Genomic DNA, 15450 nt, shown 5'->3' with positions numbered 1-15450 from the left:
AAAAAAGTACTCAAGAAGAGATGGCATGTTGAAAGGACACAGGTCGCAAACTGAAGGAGCTCCTAATGGCCAAAGCTGGAACAATTTCATCAACTAAATAATCATAGTCTAGCATAAAAGTTACAAAGTAAATATAGAATACAATAAATATCTATGGATCCATACTGATATAAAAAACCGAATAAGTAAATAAATGGAGGAGAAACACTGTCTTCCTTACAGTAGAATTTCAGTTAATAAATGTAGAAGGAAATAAGGAAATAGAAAGTCATTATCAGGCAAACTCTAGAGTAATAAATTTTATAGACATTGATAGACACTAAAATTAATAAGCAAAAGTTTAAGGAGAAATATGATTTGCATAGTCTCGAAGTATGTCCCCCAAGAGAAAGATAGTAACTTTACAGTGGAGAAACCTGCAAAAACTACCCTAGAAATCACATTTATGCTATTTAAATGGAAAGTCTACTAAAGATAGTTTTAGTTCCATTGAGTATAAGCATGGTCATGAAACAGTGTGGTATTGAATTTGTACTAGTGTGTCCTTAATGCTGTCTTTTGTGAACCCAGTAAGTTTCCCCAGGATAAATGAATATGTATATTATTTGACTTTTACATTTTTTTTCCTAGTCCTCCACTTTAATGTCTTCTCTGGAAGCAGAACTTTCTGAAGTTAAAATACAGACTCATATTGTGGAACAGGAAAACCTTCTTCTCAAAGATGAACTAGAGAAAATGAAACAAGTAAGACTGCTGCTTAAGAAGAGTTCAGGGGAAGGGGACTCATAGGACAATGTGTGCCTGATAGTCTGGCTTTTCTGGCTATCAAATATCCTTTTACTGACTTTTGTCAACTAGCCTGTTGCCTTGTAAAGTTGAGGACTTGCAGTACAAGTCTATATGGGCAAAGGAGAAAGGTCTTTTATTAAACCAAGGCCCAAGTATTTTAACATATATTTCCTACATCCTTCTCACTTGTTTAGATTTGTAAGGTATGCCAAATTTGTTGCCAATTGAAGACAAGATTCAACCCTTGAAGGCTATTTTGTCATACTATTAGCAATACTAAATGTAAAAGAATTTAAGATAGGAAGTTGAAAGTTGGCAATAAAAGCATAATGATAATAAAGAATAGAAAATTTGAAAGCCAAGTGAAGTGGAAGGAAATTTTAAATGTATGAATTGTGGGAAAGATTTAAGAAGTGTAAGAAATAATCAGTCTCTTTAAAGCAGTGTTTGGGGGAAGTGGAGGTTGTTCCCCTGACCCTCAGATGTTTAGCAAAGTCTAGGGACATTTTTGATTTTCAGAACTGGTGTAGGGTAGGGCCGCTGCTGGAATCTAATAGATAAAGCCAGAGATGCTGTTAATTAAAGTGCACAGGACAGTCCCCCAAACAAAAAAATTATCTGACCCAAAATGTCAATAGTGCTACGGTTGACGCTGAAAAGGAACAACAAAAAAAGTCTTTGGTTTGTCTTGATTCCATAAATGGAGATGAGGAAGCTGTTGTGTCCACACTAGCAACATTTTACTCAGGAAGTCAATTTAGGCATCACTGATTATTTTACTTTTAAACTCTCCCTTGTGTTGATACGTCATACTTGGTTCATGCCAATTCTATTGTCTTGACGGAGATTTTTTTTTTTAATTTTTTTCTAATTAAAAAAAGCTCAAAGAAAATCTATTGTGCTACTGTACACAAGTTAAATTGATGACAGGATGGCAGTATATTATTTTACCCTGAAGCGAAAAAGAAAGCTAGAACCATTATTTAACAATGTCTGTCTGGTTGCAGCTATCTGAGCAGACATTTTCAGCAGTCAGTTGGAGAATGGAAAGAAGCTAGCAAGGAACATTTTGTTAAAGTTAATTATAGTCTGCTAGAGTTTATATGTCCTCTGAAATATCTATTGGTAGAGAACTAGTAGTAGCCACGAAAATGACCTGTTTATAAATATCTCTTTATAAATACAGCCATGAGATGTGATGGGGGCTTGTTTGTTTATCTCTTAACAGCTGCACAAAGGTCCCGATCTCTCTGACTTACAGCAAAAAATTTCTAGTGTTCTAAGATACAATGAAAGACTACTGAAAGAAAAGGAAGCTCTAAGTGAAGAATTAAATAGCCGTGTTGATAAGGTAGTAAAAACAAGACTTCTTACCATTATTTTACAGTGTGTACCATAATGAACATTTCCCTACGAACAATGCTACGTGAGCCTCCTGTGTTAGCCTAATTGTTACTAAATCCCCTAGAATAGCATTCAATGGGCATTATGTTATTAACTACAGCAAGATAAAGTTTGCCTCATTTTAATAAATAACCATGCCACTTAATATATGTCAAATATATCATTGTTCTATTTACATGTAATACAAATATCATTATTTTATTTAATAATCTGAGGTCTATTACATAGACAAACACTTTTTTTCTATTGTATTTTCCCCAGCAAATCCAAAGCACTGCTTTTGTCCAACCTGCCTTAATAGGCATTTTGTGTTTTCCTATCAGGGTACCCTCTTTTGAGATTTCTAATTGCTTTCCAGTCCACCATGTCTCTCACCTATAAAATATGAGGCAATGAGAAAGAAAGAGACTCCTCAAAATTAAAGGTAGAAAAAAGGAGTCAGTCAGGAAACTTTTATCTTGCTCTGCTCCCCCATGTAAATAGATGAGACATGATCTTTTCAGCATAAGTGGAGGCATGTAAATTGAGGCTAGATATGATTGCAAAAAGTACCTGTTACCTCTTTTCTTTTCCTGAAACAGTTGGCAAAATCCAGTCTTTTAGAGCACAGAATTGCAACTATGAAGCAAGAACAGAAGTCTTGGGAACACCAGAGTGAAAGCTTAAAGTCGCAGCTAGTGGCTTCACAGGAAAAGGTACGTGGACAATTCTTGTTTCATCTACACGGTTAATATTTTCCTATATCTTCCAACAGAACTCCCAGTGGAAAGAATGTTCCAGGTGGAAGTGGCCTAAGAAGGCTCAGAATGATTCAATTTGACTAATATATGATACATCATTATAGTATGGTGAAATAATTTGAATAGTTTCCTCAAAGTTCATTATTATGAGATTATCTCATCATCATGAGATTACTTATTAATGAAAGCTTGAGAACAGTGTGTAAAAAGGACTCCTTGTTCCTAATTTAGAAATAGGATTTCTAAAGCAGGTCCATGCGCTATTATAAAGACTTCTGACAATATTTTTTTTACAAACTTAATTTTTTTTAATTGAAATAATAGAGACATTTGCATGGAGTGAGGTTCTACAAGTACATATTTTTATTTTCAGCTAAGAGGTTCTTTATAAACACCACAGGCTAAAACATAATTTGCATAAAATTAGATAGAACCATCTTTTGTGATGTCAGTGGTACTCATTGGTCCTGTAAGATGTCATTTGGTAATATACCAGATGACTATATCGGCAATACTTTGCCCTAGGTAGAGTTCATAATTATCCTAAATAAAATTCAACATCCTGTAAATATGCATAGCATACTGGGTTTCCACAGAGCTACTGTAAAGAGCTGGATAGAATAAGAAGAAACAGAAGAGACCGTGGTGTTCTCTTGTCCTAGTTCATTCATACCAGGACATTCTGTAGGTGAGACCATGACGATTTGGGTCACAGCATAAGACTGTTCTCCTGATTCAGGTTCAGAGTTTAGAGGACACCCTACAGAATGTAAACCAGCAAATGTCCCGGATTAAATCTGACCTACAAGTGACTCAGCAGGAAAAGGAAGCTTTAAAACAAGAAGTAATGTCTTTACATAAGCAACTTCAGAATACTGGTGACAAGGTAATTTTCTTTTTTTATTGAAGTATAACCTATCATAAAAGTAGGCATTAATTCAATTATTCTCTCTTGGTGATACTTTTCTTTTTTACTGTTTTTTGGGGGTTTTTGTTGTTTTTTTTTTTTTAATAAAGTAGTTGTTTCCATTTTTAAAAATTACTTCTGAGCTGACATTTTTCTCAGGATGAGATTGTAACTTTCTTTTTCATGTTTTGGCTTAAAAAGCAAAAGGCTTATTTAGTAGTGCCACCTTTTTTTTTTTTTTACTTTTTAAAGCATTTTTCAGGATCCAAAAAATCACTTTGGTAGCTTCAAGCATATTCCTGTGTTCAGGCTTCAATTACATGGACAATATGTGCTCTGGAGTCTAAAAAAGGATATGATTGCATATGTGAAAATGAAAGTAGAACTTAGCTTGTGAAAGCTTTTCAAATTAGCAGTGCATTTCAGAGTCCCCTCTGTGACCTCCATTAACAAAAAGAGCAGTTATCTCTGTTCAAAGCATATCTTCATAAGAATGAAGCAATTAAGTGCATAGAGACTGCTGGCCTTAATTAAGGCCAGCAGTCTCTATGCACTTGGGCCCTGTATGGAACTGAGACTTGCCCTATAGTCACCTTTGCTGTTAGACTTGATGGGGCTGTTTTGCCAAAGACCATTTTAAACAAAGAATTTGCAAACCTTTTTTTAAATTAAACTCCGATAATGTTTTATCGATAACTATATATACCTACACTCACTCCCATTAGAAAATAAAGGTGAAGGTCAAAAGATACTTACTAAGAATTGCTGTCATTAAGTAATATAATGACTATGTGTAGAGCCGGAGGGAAGATAGTGTAATCAGGAGGATCGATCCATAAACTATATACATGTCTAACCAATGTACTGTATACTTGAAACTAATAATAAAAAATTTTTTTAAAAATCACTGCCATTAGGTAAATATGACAAAGTAGAAATCAGCTTGTTTGTAAGGTTTCACTCTGTAATTCTCTCTTAAGAACTGGGCCCTAGGAGTAGCCACCCACACATCAGGATTCTATAACCAGGAGCAAAATCTGTCTTGGGACAAGTTGGATCATCTGAGGAATGAGGAACAGCAGTTGCTTTGGCAAGAAAATGAGAGACTCCAAACTGGGGTACAGAACACCAGAGCGGAACTAACACACTCCAGGGAGAAGGTAGTTTGAAAAGTTGCACATGGTGGCGTATGTTTGAAAATGCTTAGTTTGATGTGAAAATGAACGTTTGATATGATTGAAATGGTCCTCAGGTATGGATTTGAGAATTCTGCTATGGCAGACTTATTTTAAGAATGTATAATTTATCTTTTCCTTTATTTCATTTTATCCTGATAGGTTTATACAATATTTTTCATTTTGTTTAAGCAGTTCTGTATTAAAATCTGTGATTTTAACCCTTATATCCAAAACATAGACTCATGGAAATTATGTTAACTATATCTTCCTCATTCAAATAGTCTATCCACCAAGATTAATAGTACAAAAATGGCAAAACTAGACTCAAATCTTGGTCTAACTCCTTGTAAGAGAAAAGGTACCCCCTTTTAAAGGTTACTTCAATGTTTAGAGGTTAGAATGGCCTTTTAAAGATTATATTTAAAATTTTCAAGGTTAGAATGGTCTTCCAACCACGAAACTGACATTTAAATTCTTTACCTCTGCTAAGTAGTCAACCAGCCATGTTTAACTTAAATACGTCTTTCAAGGAGGAACTCTCTCAAGAGCCACAGATATTCATTTAGAACATCTACTCTGCCTGAAACTCGGTTGTCACTGAAGCTGCAGTATTGAACAAGACAGATATGGTCGCTGTCCTCATGGAACTTGGTTGATGTAAAATGTTGTTTCAGGTGTGAACAGTCCAATACAAAGTCGATGGGCCTGTCACCTCATTCACTCCTAAAAGTTATGCTTAGGTAACAGCAAAAGTGCTTAGGACTGTTTTCTTGACTCCTAGTCGTTTGGTAGAGCCAGAAGTCCCCTTCTTCCCTGACTGTTTCTTACAGTGTTAGGTTTTTAGACCTAACCAGACCCAAACTGGATTTACCTAGAAAGTATCTTTTGAAATCCAAAAAAGTAGGCTTTAAGAACTGGCAGACTTGACTGGAGAGAAAAAAAAAAAAAATGTTTTTAATGCAGTACCCAAGCACTGAATAAAACTTTTACTTATGTTCCCTGTTTTTCCTGGCTGGATGATTATATTAGCATTTCTTCCTCATACATTTGTTCTTGTTAGGTTCGTCATCTGGAATCCAGCCTTCTTCCCAAGCACCAAAAACCTCTAAACTCATCAGGTACTTTCAAGCCCACAGAGCAGGAGAAGTTGAGCTTAAAGAGAGAATGTGAACAGTTTCAAAAGGAACGATCTCCTACTAACAGAAAGGTAAGTTTTCAAGAGTTTATACCATGTGTCCATGTTCTGATTACGTGTCCCAAAATGTGTGTTTCTTCCCCTGTGTGCTTCCAAAGAAATGACTACATTGGCAGAATTTGGTTCTTTCTTGTACTATACTATGCTTTTGTGTCTTGTCAAAACAGTGTCATACTTCTTTTTGATTGAGTGATAGTTGAAAAGGAGCAATTAACTTTAAGCTTTCATAAAGAAGACGGTTCATTATCTTCATTAATATTACAAAGCCTTATAATTTAGTAAAATATATAGGGCTTGAATATTGGAACATCTTAAGATCTGTATTATCTATTGATGTATAACAAATTAAAACAACAAACATTTGTTGTCCTACAGTTTCTGTGGGTAGGAATTCAGAAGCAGCTTAGTTGAGTAGTTCTGGCTCAGAGTCTCACGTGAAGTTGCCATCCAGATATCAGCTGAGGCTGGATTCATCTGAAGGCTTCACTGGAACTAGTGGATCCACTTCCAGGTTCATTCATAAAACTGTTAGGAGGAGGCTTTTCTTGCTGGCTGTTGGAGGCCTAAGCTCCTGACCACCTGGGCCTTTTCTCAGGATGTGGCAGTGAGTGAGAGAGAGATCCTGAAAGAGCTAGCAGAAGCTGTTGTTCCTTTTATAAGCTAATCCCAGAAATGACACACCATCATTTCTGCTGTATTCTACTGATCACACAGACTAACCCTGGTATAGTGTGGGAGGGGACCACGCACAGGTGTGAAGACCAAAGGAGGAAGTCATCGGGGACTATATGGGAGGTTAAACCTCTGTAGCACAGTTCAGTTTGCTTTCCATGTTTGGTTCCACGAAGAGTTCTAGACCAGTGTTACTCTGGGAGTTCGAATTTTCAGTTATCTTCCTCTTATAATTGTGGTTCGTTCATCTGGGGAAAATGATGAACTGCCATTTACTTTGTTATAAAAATTTTATTGAAAATGTTTTTAAGGTTGTGAGTTATGATGACCTCTGGCAGTGAGAAGACTGGGTGTGCTCTAAAGCTGAAATGTCATTTAATTTTAGGTACATTCAAGTAAACTTTTCAAGGAAGACTATGGGTTCCATTCAGCTGCTCACAAAGGGAAAAGTCTAATGATAGGTCTTAGAATAACAGTGAACTTAAATGTACCTGGAGAGATTACACTTCATTTAACAATACTTGCTATTCTCCTTCAGTCCCTTTTGATAGAAGCAAAAATCAACTTTTTAGAATAGTGTCGTGTTTTCTACTTAGCAATATTCTGAATCCCAGTGTTCTCTAGCTCATTACTCTTCATGTAATAGAGAATTCCAAAACTTGGATATTCATAAAATCTTCCAATTTCATCTCTAAAATGGAGAGGGGAGTTATAGAAGTCAGGTTTTATGCACTCCCAGTTTCAAACCTTTTAACTTTGCCTTAAGACAGTGCTTTTCCCACTGCAGATCCATAGTAGATCATGAAATCGATTTTGTGAAACATTAGCATTTTTTATTAATAAATGGCTCATCATAAGGATAAGTATTATTTCATGAGTTTTCTTTCATTGATATGTATTTATAACTGATTATGCATATATATGTACACGTGGATGTAGGTATATTGTCCGGGTTATGAGATAAAACGTATTTCATACAATGAGTGGCATCAAAGTTGGAAAGCCAACTGCCTTAAGTTATCTATCCTACCTAGGAAGACCATGTGCTGTAGGCATAAAAAATAAAAAAATAAGGGATCTTAAGCTGACAAGGTCCTTGCAATCTGTGAGGTCAACCAAGGGTTGCCTCGCCTTAAAAAAAAAAAAAAAGTTATCTGTTCTATGTGAGGAGTGGTGATTAAAACTAGGTTACTTAGATATAATCAATGCACTGAATTTTTAAAAAATACTTTATTTTTCAATTGCAGTTGACATACAATATTAGTTTCAGGTGTACAACATGTCTAATAGTGATTAGACATTTATATACCTTACAAAGTGATCATCCCGGTAAGTTTAGTACTCATCCAACACCACACATAGTTATTACAATATATTGACTATATTCTCTAAGCTGTAATTTACATCCCTGTGACTACTTTTATAACTGGCAATTTGTACATTTTAGTCGCTTTCCCTTTTTCATCCATCCCCCTCCCATCTGGCTACCATCAAAATGTTCTCTGGATCTGAGTCTGTTTCTGTTTTGTTTGTTCATTTATTGTTTTTTAGATTCCACATATAAGTGAAATCATATGGTATTTGTCTTTCTCTGACTTATTTTACTTAGCATAATGCCCCCTGGGTCCAACCATGTTATCACAAATGGCTAGATTTTATTGTTTTTAATGGCCAAGTAATATTCCAATTAATGCACACATTATATCGTTTGTTTTCTTTGGAGGAATGAACTCAGCTTTTTTCCAAGATTTGTGATTTCTGACTAGCATCAATTTGCTGTAATAAAGTAGAGGAACTCCATTTGGGGTTTTTGTTTGTTTGTTTTTGTGTTTTAAAGGAAATTTTTTGTCTTTTAACAGGTCTGTCAGATGAATTCCCTTGAACGAGAATTAGAAACTATTCATTTGGAAACGGAAGGCCTGAAAAAGAAACAAGTAAAACTGGATGAGCAGCTAATGGAGGTAAGCTTTGAAGCAAATGGCCTTGGCTATGGAGAAGATTTTAATCCATGAATGAGGCATTTGTTGGGAGAGACTAGCACAGCACTGAATTTGTATCAGAAAAAAAGTGAAATGTAAGTGAAATGCTGCCAGGCTGAATTTTTTGGCCTATCTAACTGAATTTAATGGGCATTTTAGCTTAATTACTAGTCATAGGAATTCATACTGCTTCACAGCAGAAGAAATAATGTCAATTACCCTAAAATATAAGGACCTGTATATCAGCAAATTCAAGTGGCAGGGACTCTGTCCAAACCGAATGGAGGTCCGAAGCCCTCTTGCCATTGCTATGGTTTATAACAGTTTCTTGACACCTCCTATATTGGATAGTGTTTTATCAGTATGATCGCTCTCTAACAGCCTCTTCAGTCAGGAAATCTGTGCAGGGCATTTGAGAGCATTACTATCGAGAAGTTTAACGCTCAAGTGTTGCCACTGTTTATTACATTAGTAAACTCAGCACTGCCTTGTGAGAGGTACGTCTGTTAAATATAAAAATGGATTTATAAAATTTGTTAACTTAAAAACTGGGGTTCAGTTTACTAGATTGCTTTCTGAATACTGAGAACAATTATAGGCTGTAAAATAATATACAAATCCTTAATAAGTTATAATTTCATTGAGGTATTTTGCTTTGGGTAGATGAAAATATTAATCCACTAATGGTTAGTGAACTGGATAGAAAATGTCTTTTGTGCTCTGAAAAGTACTATGTATACAAATATTTTTAAGCCAGAATTATAGGAAGAAAAATATTTAAATATTTTCTTTCATGAAGCTGGGGATATGCAACGATAGCTTTACATAGATACTTGGATTTTAAATGTGAAATATTGGCAAATATATCACATTGACATTTAAATGACCAGTGAGGTTTTGTCACTTTTATGTTCTCTGATTTATCCACTAATAGGGAGATTCTTGAAACTCTAAATTGTGAAATCCAAACCATTTTTTTCCTCTGTCAGTATATAATAAAGGTGATCAAAACCTTGAGCTGTGTTTAGATGTAGATATGTTCTTCTGATGAAATAATTATAAACTGTAATGAATAAGATATCAGTCTAAGCCTGACATGTCTAATAACAAATTGAAAAGTAACAGGGTATTCTTAATTGCTGCTAGATCCTCTCCAGATACTGCCAACAACCAATTCTCTCAGCTGCTCTTGCTGGCCTCAAAAGCCTCCTTACTTCTAGCCCTACTTTAGGTTATTAGCAATCATAAGCAATTTCCCCTCATTTTCTCCCTGGTCCAGTAGTAAATATTTGCTAATAGATGAAGGAAATTGAGTTTCTTGGCACTAGAGCTAAATAAAGAAAAACCATGAATTTTCATTTGGAATGCTGAAAAGAACATCTTACACTATTCTTACAAAACTTTCTTTAGGAAATAAGACTGAGCTACTAACTCTGTATAAATCTATACAAATTGGATTCTATAGCAGTCTTACTGAAATATAATTCACATACTATACAATTCACCTATTTAAAGTGTACAGTTCAATGGTTTTGGGGATGTTACATTAATTTTAAAAATTGTAAATATTCATAAAATTTGCCATTTTATGTATTTTAAGTGTACAATTCAGTGGCATTAATTATATTTACAATACTCTACAACCATCACCACCTACTTCTAAAACTTTTTCATCACCCCAAACAGAAACAATAACCACTAAGCAAAAATCCTCCTTCACACCAGCCCTACAAATTGGATTTTTATTTATGTTATCTATAGATTAGGCCAATTTGGGAGGTGTATAGTGGTTTTTCACACCATTCTTTTGTGTCCAGCTCACCCGAGGGAAGATACATTCCTCTCATTCTGCCAGGGATTCTCTCAGGTTTGCATATGGGGCAGGGGACAGGCAGGGAGATGTTCCTACATCAGAATCTTTGGGTCAAGGAATTTAAGAAAAGCTTTCTGGGTGATTCTGATATAATGTATGCATTCCCTTGGAGGAAGGAGCCTCTTCTTGCCCCTCTATGACAATTTAAAAGCCATTGATCTGATAGAATACATATCCCTACCCCAATGTAAGTAAAGATCTCAAATTACTCGACTAGGAAATGGAAGAATTCGACTCCTACTCCAGGGCTTTTTCAATTATATGAGGCAATGTTCTATAAACAATTCATTTTGAACATTCAAAAAAAAAGGGTTACAGACTATATCAGTAGCTCTCAAGTCTGCCTATGATAGCCAATAGTTCAGACACTTGAACAACAAAGTTGTTATTGTTTATATTCTGCATCTGCAAATGGCAAGGTATTTAACTTGAGAGCCATTCCATACTGGACCAGGAATCTTCTAAATAATTATATTGGGATGAGTGGAGATAAAGGTGCCAAAGCTTACAAACCAACCAAATTACAATACCTGAGGAAGGGGTCTTAGGATTAAAGCCATATTTTAATATCTGTAAAATTTATATACAGAAATGTAAATGTTGATCTTTTATAAGTTCTTACTGACTAGAGCACACATATTCAAATATATAATATACTCAATTTGTACTGTTCTTTCTCTTTTTGTAACTCATACTTTTCTTCTTTTTATAACTCCTGTAATTTTCTTTTGTTTTGTTTTGTCTGTGGCTAACCTGTACCTAGAATTCTGTGGTTGGAACTAGCAGAGAAGGGTGCAGTTCTCTGCCTGAGATAGTGTGTGAAGGTAGAACATCCTCTTTCAATGAATTTCATAGCATGGAGACATCTCATTAAACTCCTTGTTCATATAACCATTTCTATTGACTATAACAGTTAATAATTACTTAAGGTAAGAGCCAATATTCATTTTCATATGGAATATGTCTTTTTTCACTTATATCAGGATTTTCCTCAATATTTAAAACTCAGTATTTGAAGACCTGTGTGAAGAAAATCATCCCACTGATATAAAATCATGGGATCATAATTCTCCATATACTTTATTCCTGAAAATAAAGTGACCAGTTTTCAAAATCTATAACAAATATTTCAAAATGGGAAATGGCCCATCTCAGAAATTTATATTTAAGGAAATGGATAGTGGCTCTGAAGCTTCATGACAACATTTAATTATAGTTGTATCCTAGAGAACCTTTTTCCCTTCTCACAAGCCTGTAGGTACCTCTTCTTGAGTTTTGTACTTGGTCACATTTGTTGCATGCCTTCCATTGAGCCCTGTGTCTGCCGAATGTGTTGACAAATGTGAACTGGCATGCTTCACTGGCCAGATGCAATGCATTCTCCTTTTTCCTCTCTCCGGCTTTGATTGGCCTATGATACACATTCCATTTCCTCATTGTCTTGAATGAATACTTCTATTCCATGTACTTCATTTCCCAGATGTTCTGGGGTATCACCAGATATCACCTGATGCCCCAGAATTGCGTGCTATTTAAGAGAACGACATTGATAAACGTTGAAAATTTTGTAGATGCAAGACGAGATTCTTTGAAAAAAAATTCAGCCTTTTGCCTATTCCAACCCTGATGGTGGTGGTTTTTTAAAGAGAAATAATCAAATGTTCTAATGTCAGGAAAAATGAAGTGGAATTCATATTGTGTACCTCATACCCTACAGTTAAAGAGTGAGAAAGCACGTTATCAGTGAGTCATAGGCTTCATTACTTTCTGGTTGACACTTTGAAGAGCAGCTCTGTGATTGAAGGCACTGTAGCTGACCAGGGCTTTGCCCTTGTCCTCCAGATGCAGCACCTGAAGTCCACTGTGATGCTTAGCCCGTCCCCTCATGCTTGGGATCTGCAGCTGCTCCAGCAGCAAGCCTGTCCAATGGTGCCCAGGGAGCAGTTTCTGCAGCTTCAACACCAGCTGTTGCAGGCAGAGAGGATAAACCAGCTCCTGCAGGAGGAACTTGAAAATAGGACCTCCGAAACCAACACACCACAGGTATGTTTCTCCTCTAAGAGTAAACTCAGAATACCTGATTTAATTTTACCTGTTTATTTAAAATTATACCAGTTTAAAAGTGGGACTAGAGAACATAAATCTTCTGTCAGAGTTACACTGTACCTGTATTACAAATCTACAGAACTACAGTGGCTTTTTTGTTTTGTTTTTGTTTTTTTGCAGTGCTGTTTTTGAAATCTCAGCTTCCAAGCTGAGTAATTAAATGTTCTGGGTCTCCTTTGCACATTCATAATGATAAAGTATCAGGATCACTTGAGCTTAGTGCACAATTAATTTAATATTTTTGCTTAATACCAAAAATATTATAGAATTCAAGTGCAACTCTAGGATATACATTAATAACAAAGCATCTTGAGTTTTCCTGTACCAGAGGGCTGCAGCCTGCTGAGAGTTCCATGGAATTCACAATTGGGGACTTTTCACAATTAAAGAACTCTTTTTAGTTGACGTAATAGTTCACTTTGCGTTTTTCAAACTACATCATTTAAAAAATTATTTTTAAGAAAATAAAGATATTCCTCCCCTTCCCTTTGAATTAGCATTGTCTCAGCTCACTACCAGGCACAAGTTTATACTATCTAGGTTTTCAAATAGTTGTTTCTCTTTAGTGCTTCATTCATAATCATCCTTTTTCAGAAGTCTCTTAACTCTTTGGTCTTGCCTATATTTAGTTTATTCAGAATTAGAAATAAAATTTTTAAAATAGTTTGTAGAATTCTAAATTCTTTCTGGCTTGGACGCTCTTCTGTTTTCAAATACCCAACTCTTTTAATGTAATCCCCTCAAAGTGGCTTTGCGAAGTCACATCAACACTGTAGTGATGGACCAGAGCAGTTCTCTTTTCCTCTCCTAGTAGATAGCTCTGCTGTCGTGACATACTTCTGTCATCTTTTTTTCTGTCGCTTTTTAAAAACTCTAATCCTTTGTTCCCATTGGAATACAGTGAATTTTAAAAAGATTTAACTTCATTTTACAAAAGTCTATATAGTATTTATTGACTCTGGGGAAACATGATTTCTTTAAGGATAAGAAATTAATAAGTTGATAAGTCACTTAAAATATAGATTCTGACAGAATAATACTTTAAATTCTAAACAGTAAGGCATATAAGAGATAACTAGAATTCATTTAGTATTTAAAAAGCCATTTTAGTTAGACATCACATCCTACATTACAGGTGTCATTTCAAGAAGTTTCATTCCATTCTCTAGGACAGAATGGACAGCTCTGAAAAGATGAAGCCTGGCCCTGGCCACTTCAGAAGCACTATCTTGTGTGTGCAGTGTTTTGTGCGCCACATGGCAAAATTTCCAACAAAACTTAAAATTTTGTCTTTTGTGCTTTAAAATCTGTCTTCAGAAGCTTCTTACCTTCTACTTCAATTTCTAAATATTAAAATTAAGTTCTTGAATTAAAATAGTAAAGATAGGCTGTTGGAGAGAGGTTTCAAACCTTCATTACAGAATTATAAAACCAGGATCTCAATCTTTAATGAACATTTTAAACCAAATGATTAGGCTAAGATTCTGCTCTTTGCTTTCTCATACACTATTTCCAAAGCATGTTCTTCTCAACCCACCCACCAATGTTTTAAGAAGAGATATCCCATTACTCCATTTACTACAGGATTAAGTAGACAAAAAAGGTTAAGATTTTTGTACCAAAAAAATAATTCCTCCAGTCAGATGGCAGGGTGGACTACTTATTACTCTCACTAGAATGCCCCTACAGGCTCTCCTGTTCCTGGTAACTGAACTGACACCAATTTTAAGATTATTAGAAATCTGCACGTTGTCTTTGTGTGTGGAGTGATGTGATTTCTTCTGCCTTGTGTTGCTTTGCTTGCACATGTGGTGTTAATGTGTGTGCTTAAGAGTTGTTTGCATTATAAATGTGTGATTTAGACTCCCCCCAAAAAACAATCTGGACATCAGGGTGAAGTGTACCACTTGCCTTCTTTCTCTAGGCCTTGCTACCGGAGCAGCGAGCAGTGCATGCAGATTCCTACAGAAGGATTGGGCACCTGTGAAAACTGGGCTGCTATTGATGGCATTTCTTACCATGACAGATACTCAAATGCACACACTCACACATACTACACAGAGACATACACTGAAAAATGTTTTGGAATCAAGTGCTCTTTTAAGTTATGACAACAGTGATGATAATGATGCCTTTGCAGTATTATGTCTCTTATTTATTTATGTAGAAATGACAGATTTTGTGAATAGAACTCACAGATTTCAGCTTGTTACAAATAATTTTATTTATACCGTTTAAAGAATGTGGATTTGAGATTCTTGAAAGGATGTATTCTATATATTTTCTCATTCCATATGTTGTAACTATTTTTAATAAAAGGTACTACTTTTATATATGGAATATGAAGAAAATCAGAGTTATTTATACTGTTTTGTAGAAGATGTACAATACTTTTTTGACAGGAAAAAGGAAAATTTTGATGAAACAATAAAATAAATTTTAAATATATGACTGCCTTTGTTTTCCCTCTTTCCCAGCCTTGTGCCATATACCATGTTCATTGAATTAATTACCTGTTATTGTGGAGGGTTTGTTTTGATTTGTTGTTTTAAGGCAAATGGAAGTCAGGCATTTTTCATTTTATGTTTGAACTTTATATCTTTTAAA

At 35.2% G+C, this 15450-nt stretch overlaps 1 protein-coding gene across 9 annotated transcripts in view; it reads left to right on the top strand.

Moving 5' to 3' along the window:
• Nucleotides 1-15450, top strand: part of NIN (ninein) — an 88682-nt gene that overhangs the window by 68632 nt on the left and 4600 nt on the right. For 6 of the 9 annotated variants that reach the window (XM_016145801.2, XM_036238214.1, XM_036238217.1 and 3 more), the window contains 8 exons: nt 631-744; nt 2018-2140; nt 2775-2888; nt 3673-3819; nt 4821-5000; nt 6079-6225; nt 8745-8846; nt 12580-12780. In XM_016145801.2, coding sequence (XP_016001287.2) covers nt 631-744; nt 2018-2140; nt 2775-2888; nt 3673-3819; nt 4821-5000; nt 6079-6225; nt 8745-8846; nt 12580-12780 — 1128 coding nt within the window. Of the gene's footprint in view, nt 1-630; nt 745-2017; nt 2141-2774; nt 2889-3672; nt 3820-4820; nt 5001-6078; nt 6226-8744; nt 8847-11500; nt 11562-12579; nt 12781-14767; nt 15292-15450 lie in introns of those variants that run through there. The other 3 variants (XR_004956186.1, XM_016145807.2, XM_036238215.1) reach the window with 3 other exon arrangements.

The sequence above is a fragment of the Rousettus aegyptiacus genome, unplaced genomic scaffold (assembly GCF_014176215.1).
Source record: "Rousettus aegyptiacus isolate mRouAeg1 unplaced genomic scaffold, mRouAeg1.p scaffold_m13_p_3, whole genome shotgun sequence".
NCBI lineage: Eukaryota > Metazoa > Chordata > Mammalia > Chiroptera > Pteropodidae > Rousettus > Rousettus aegyptiacus.
The sequence above is the reverse complement of the archived record's forward strand: the minus strand, read 5'-3'. Positions and strand labels throughout refer to the sequence as shown.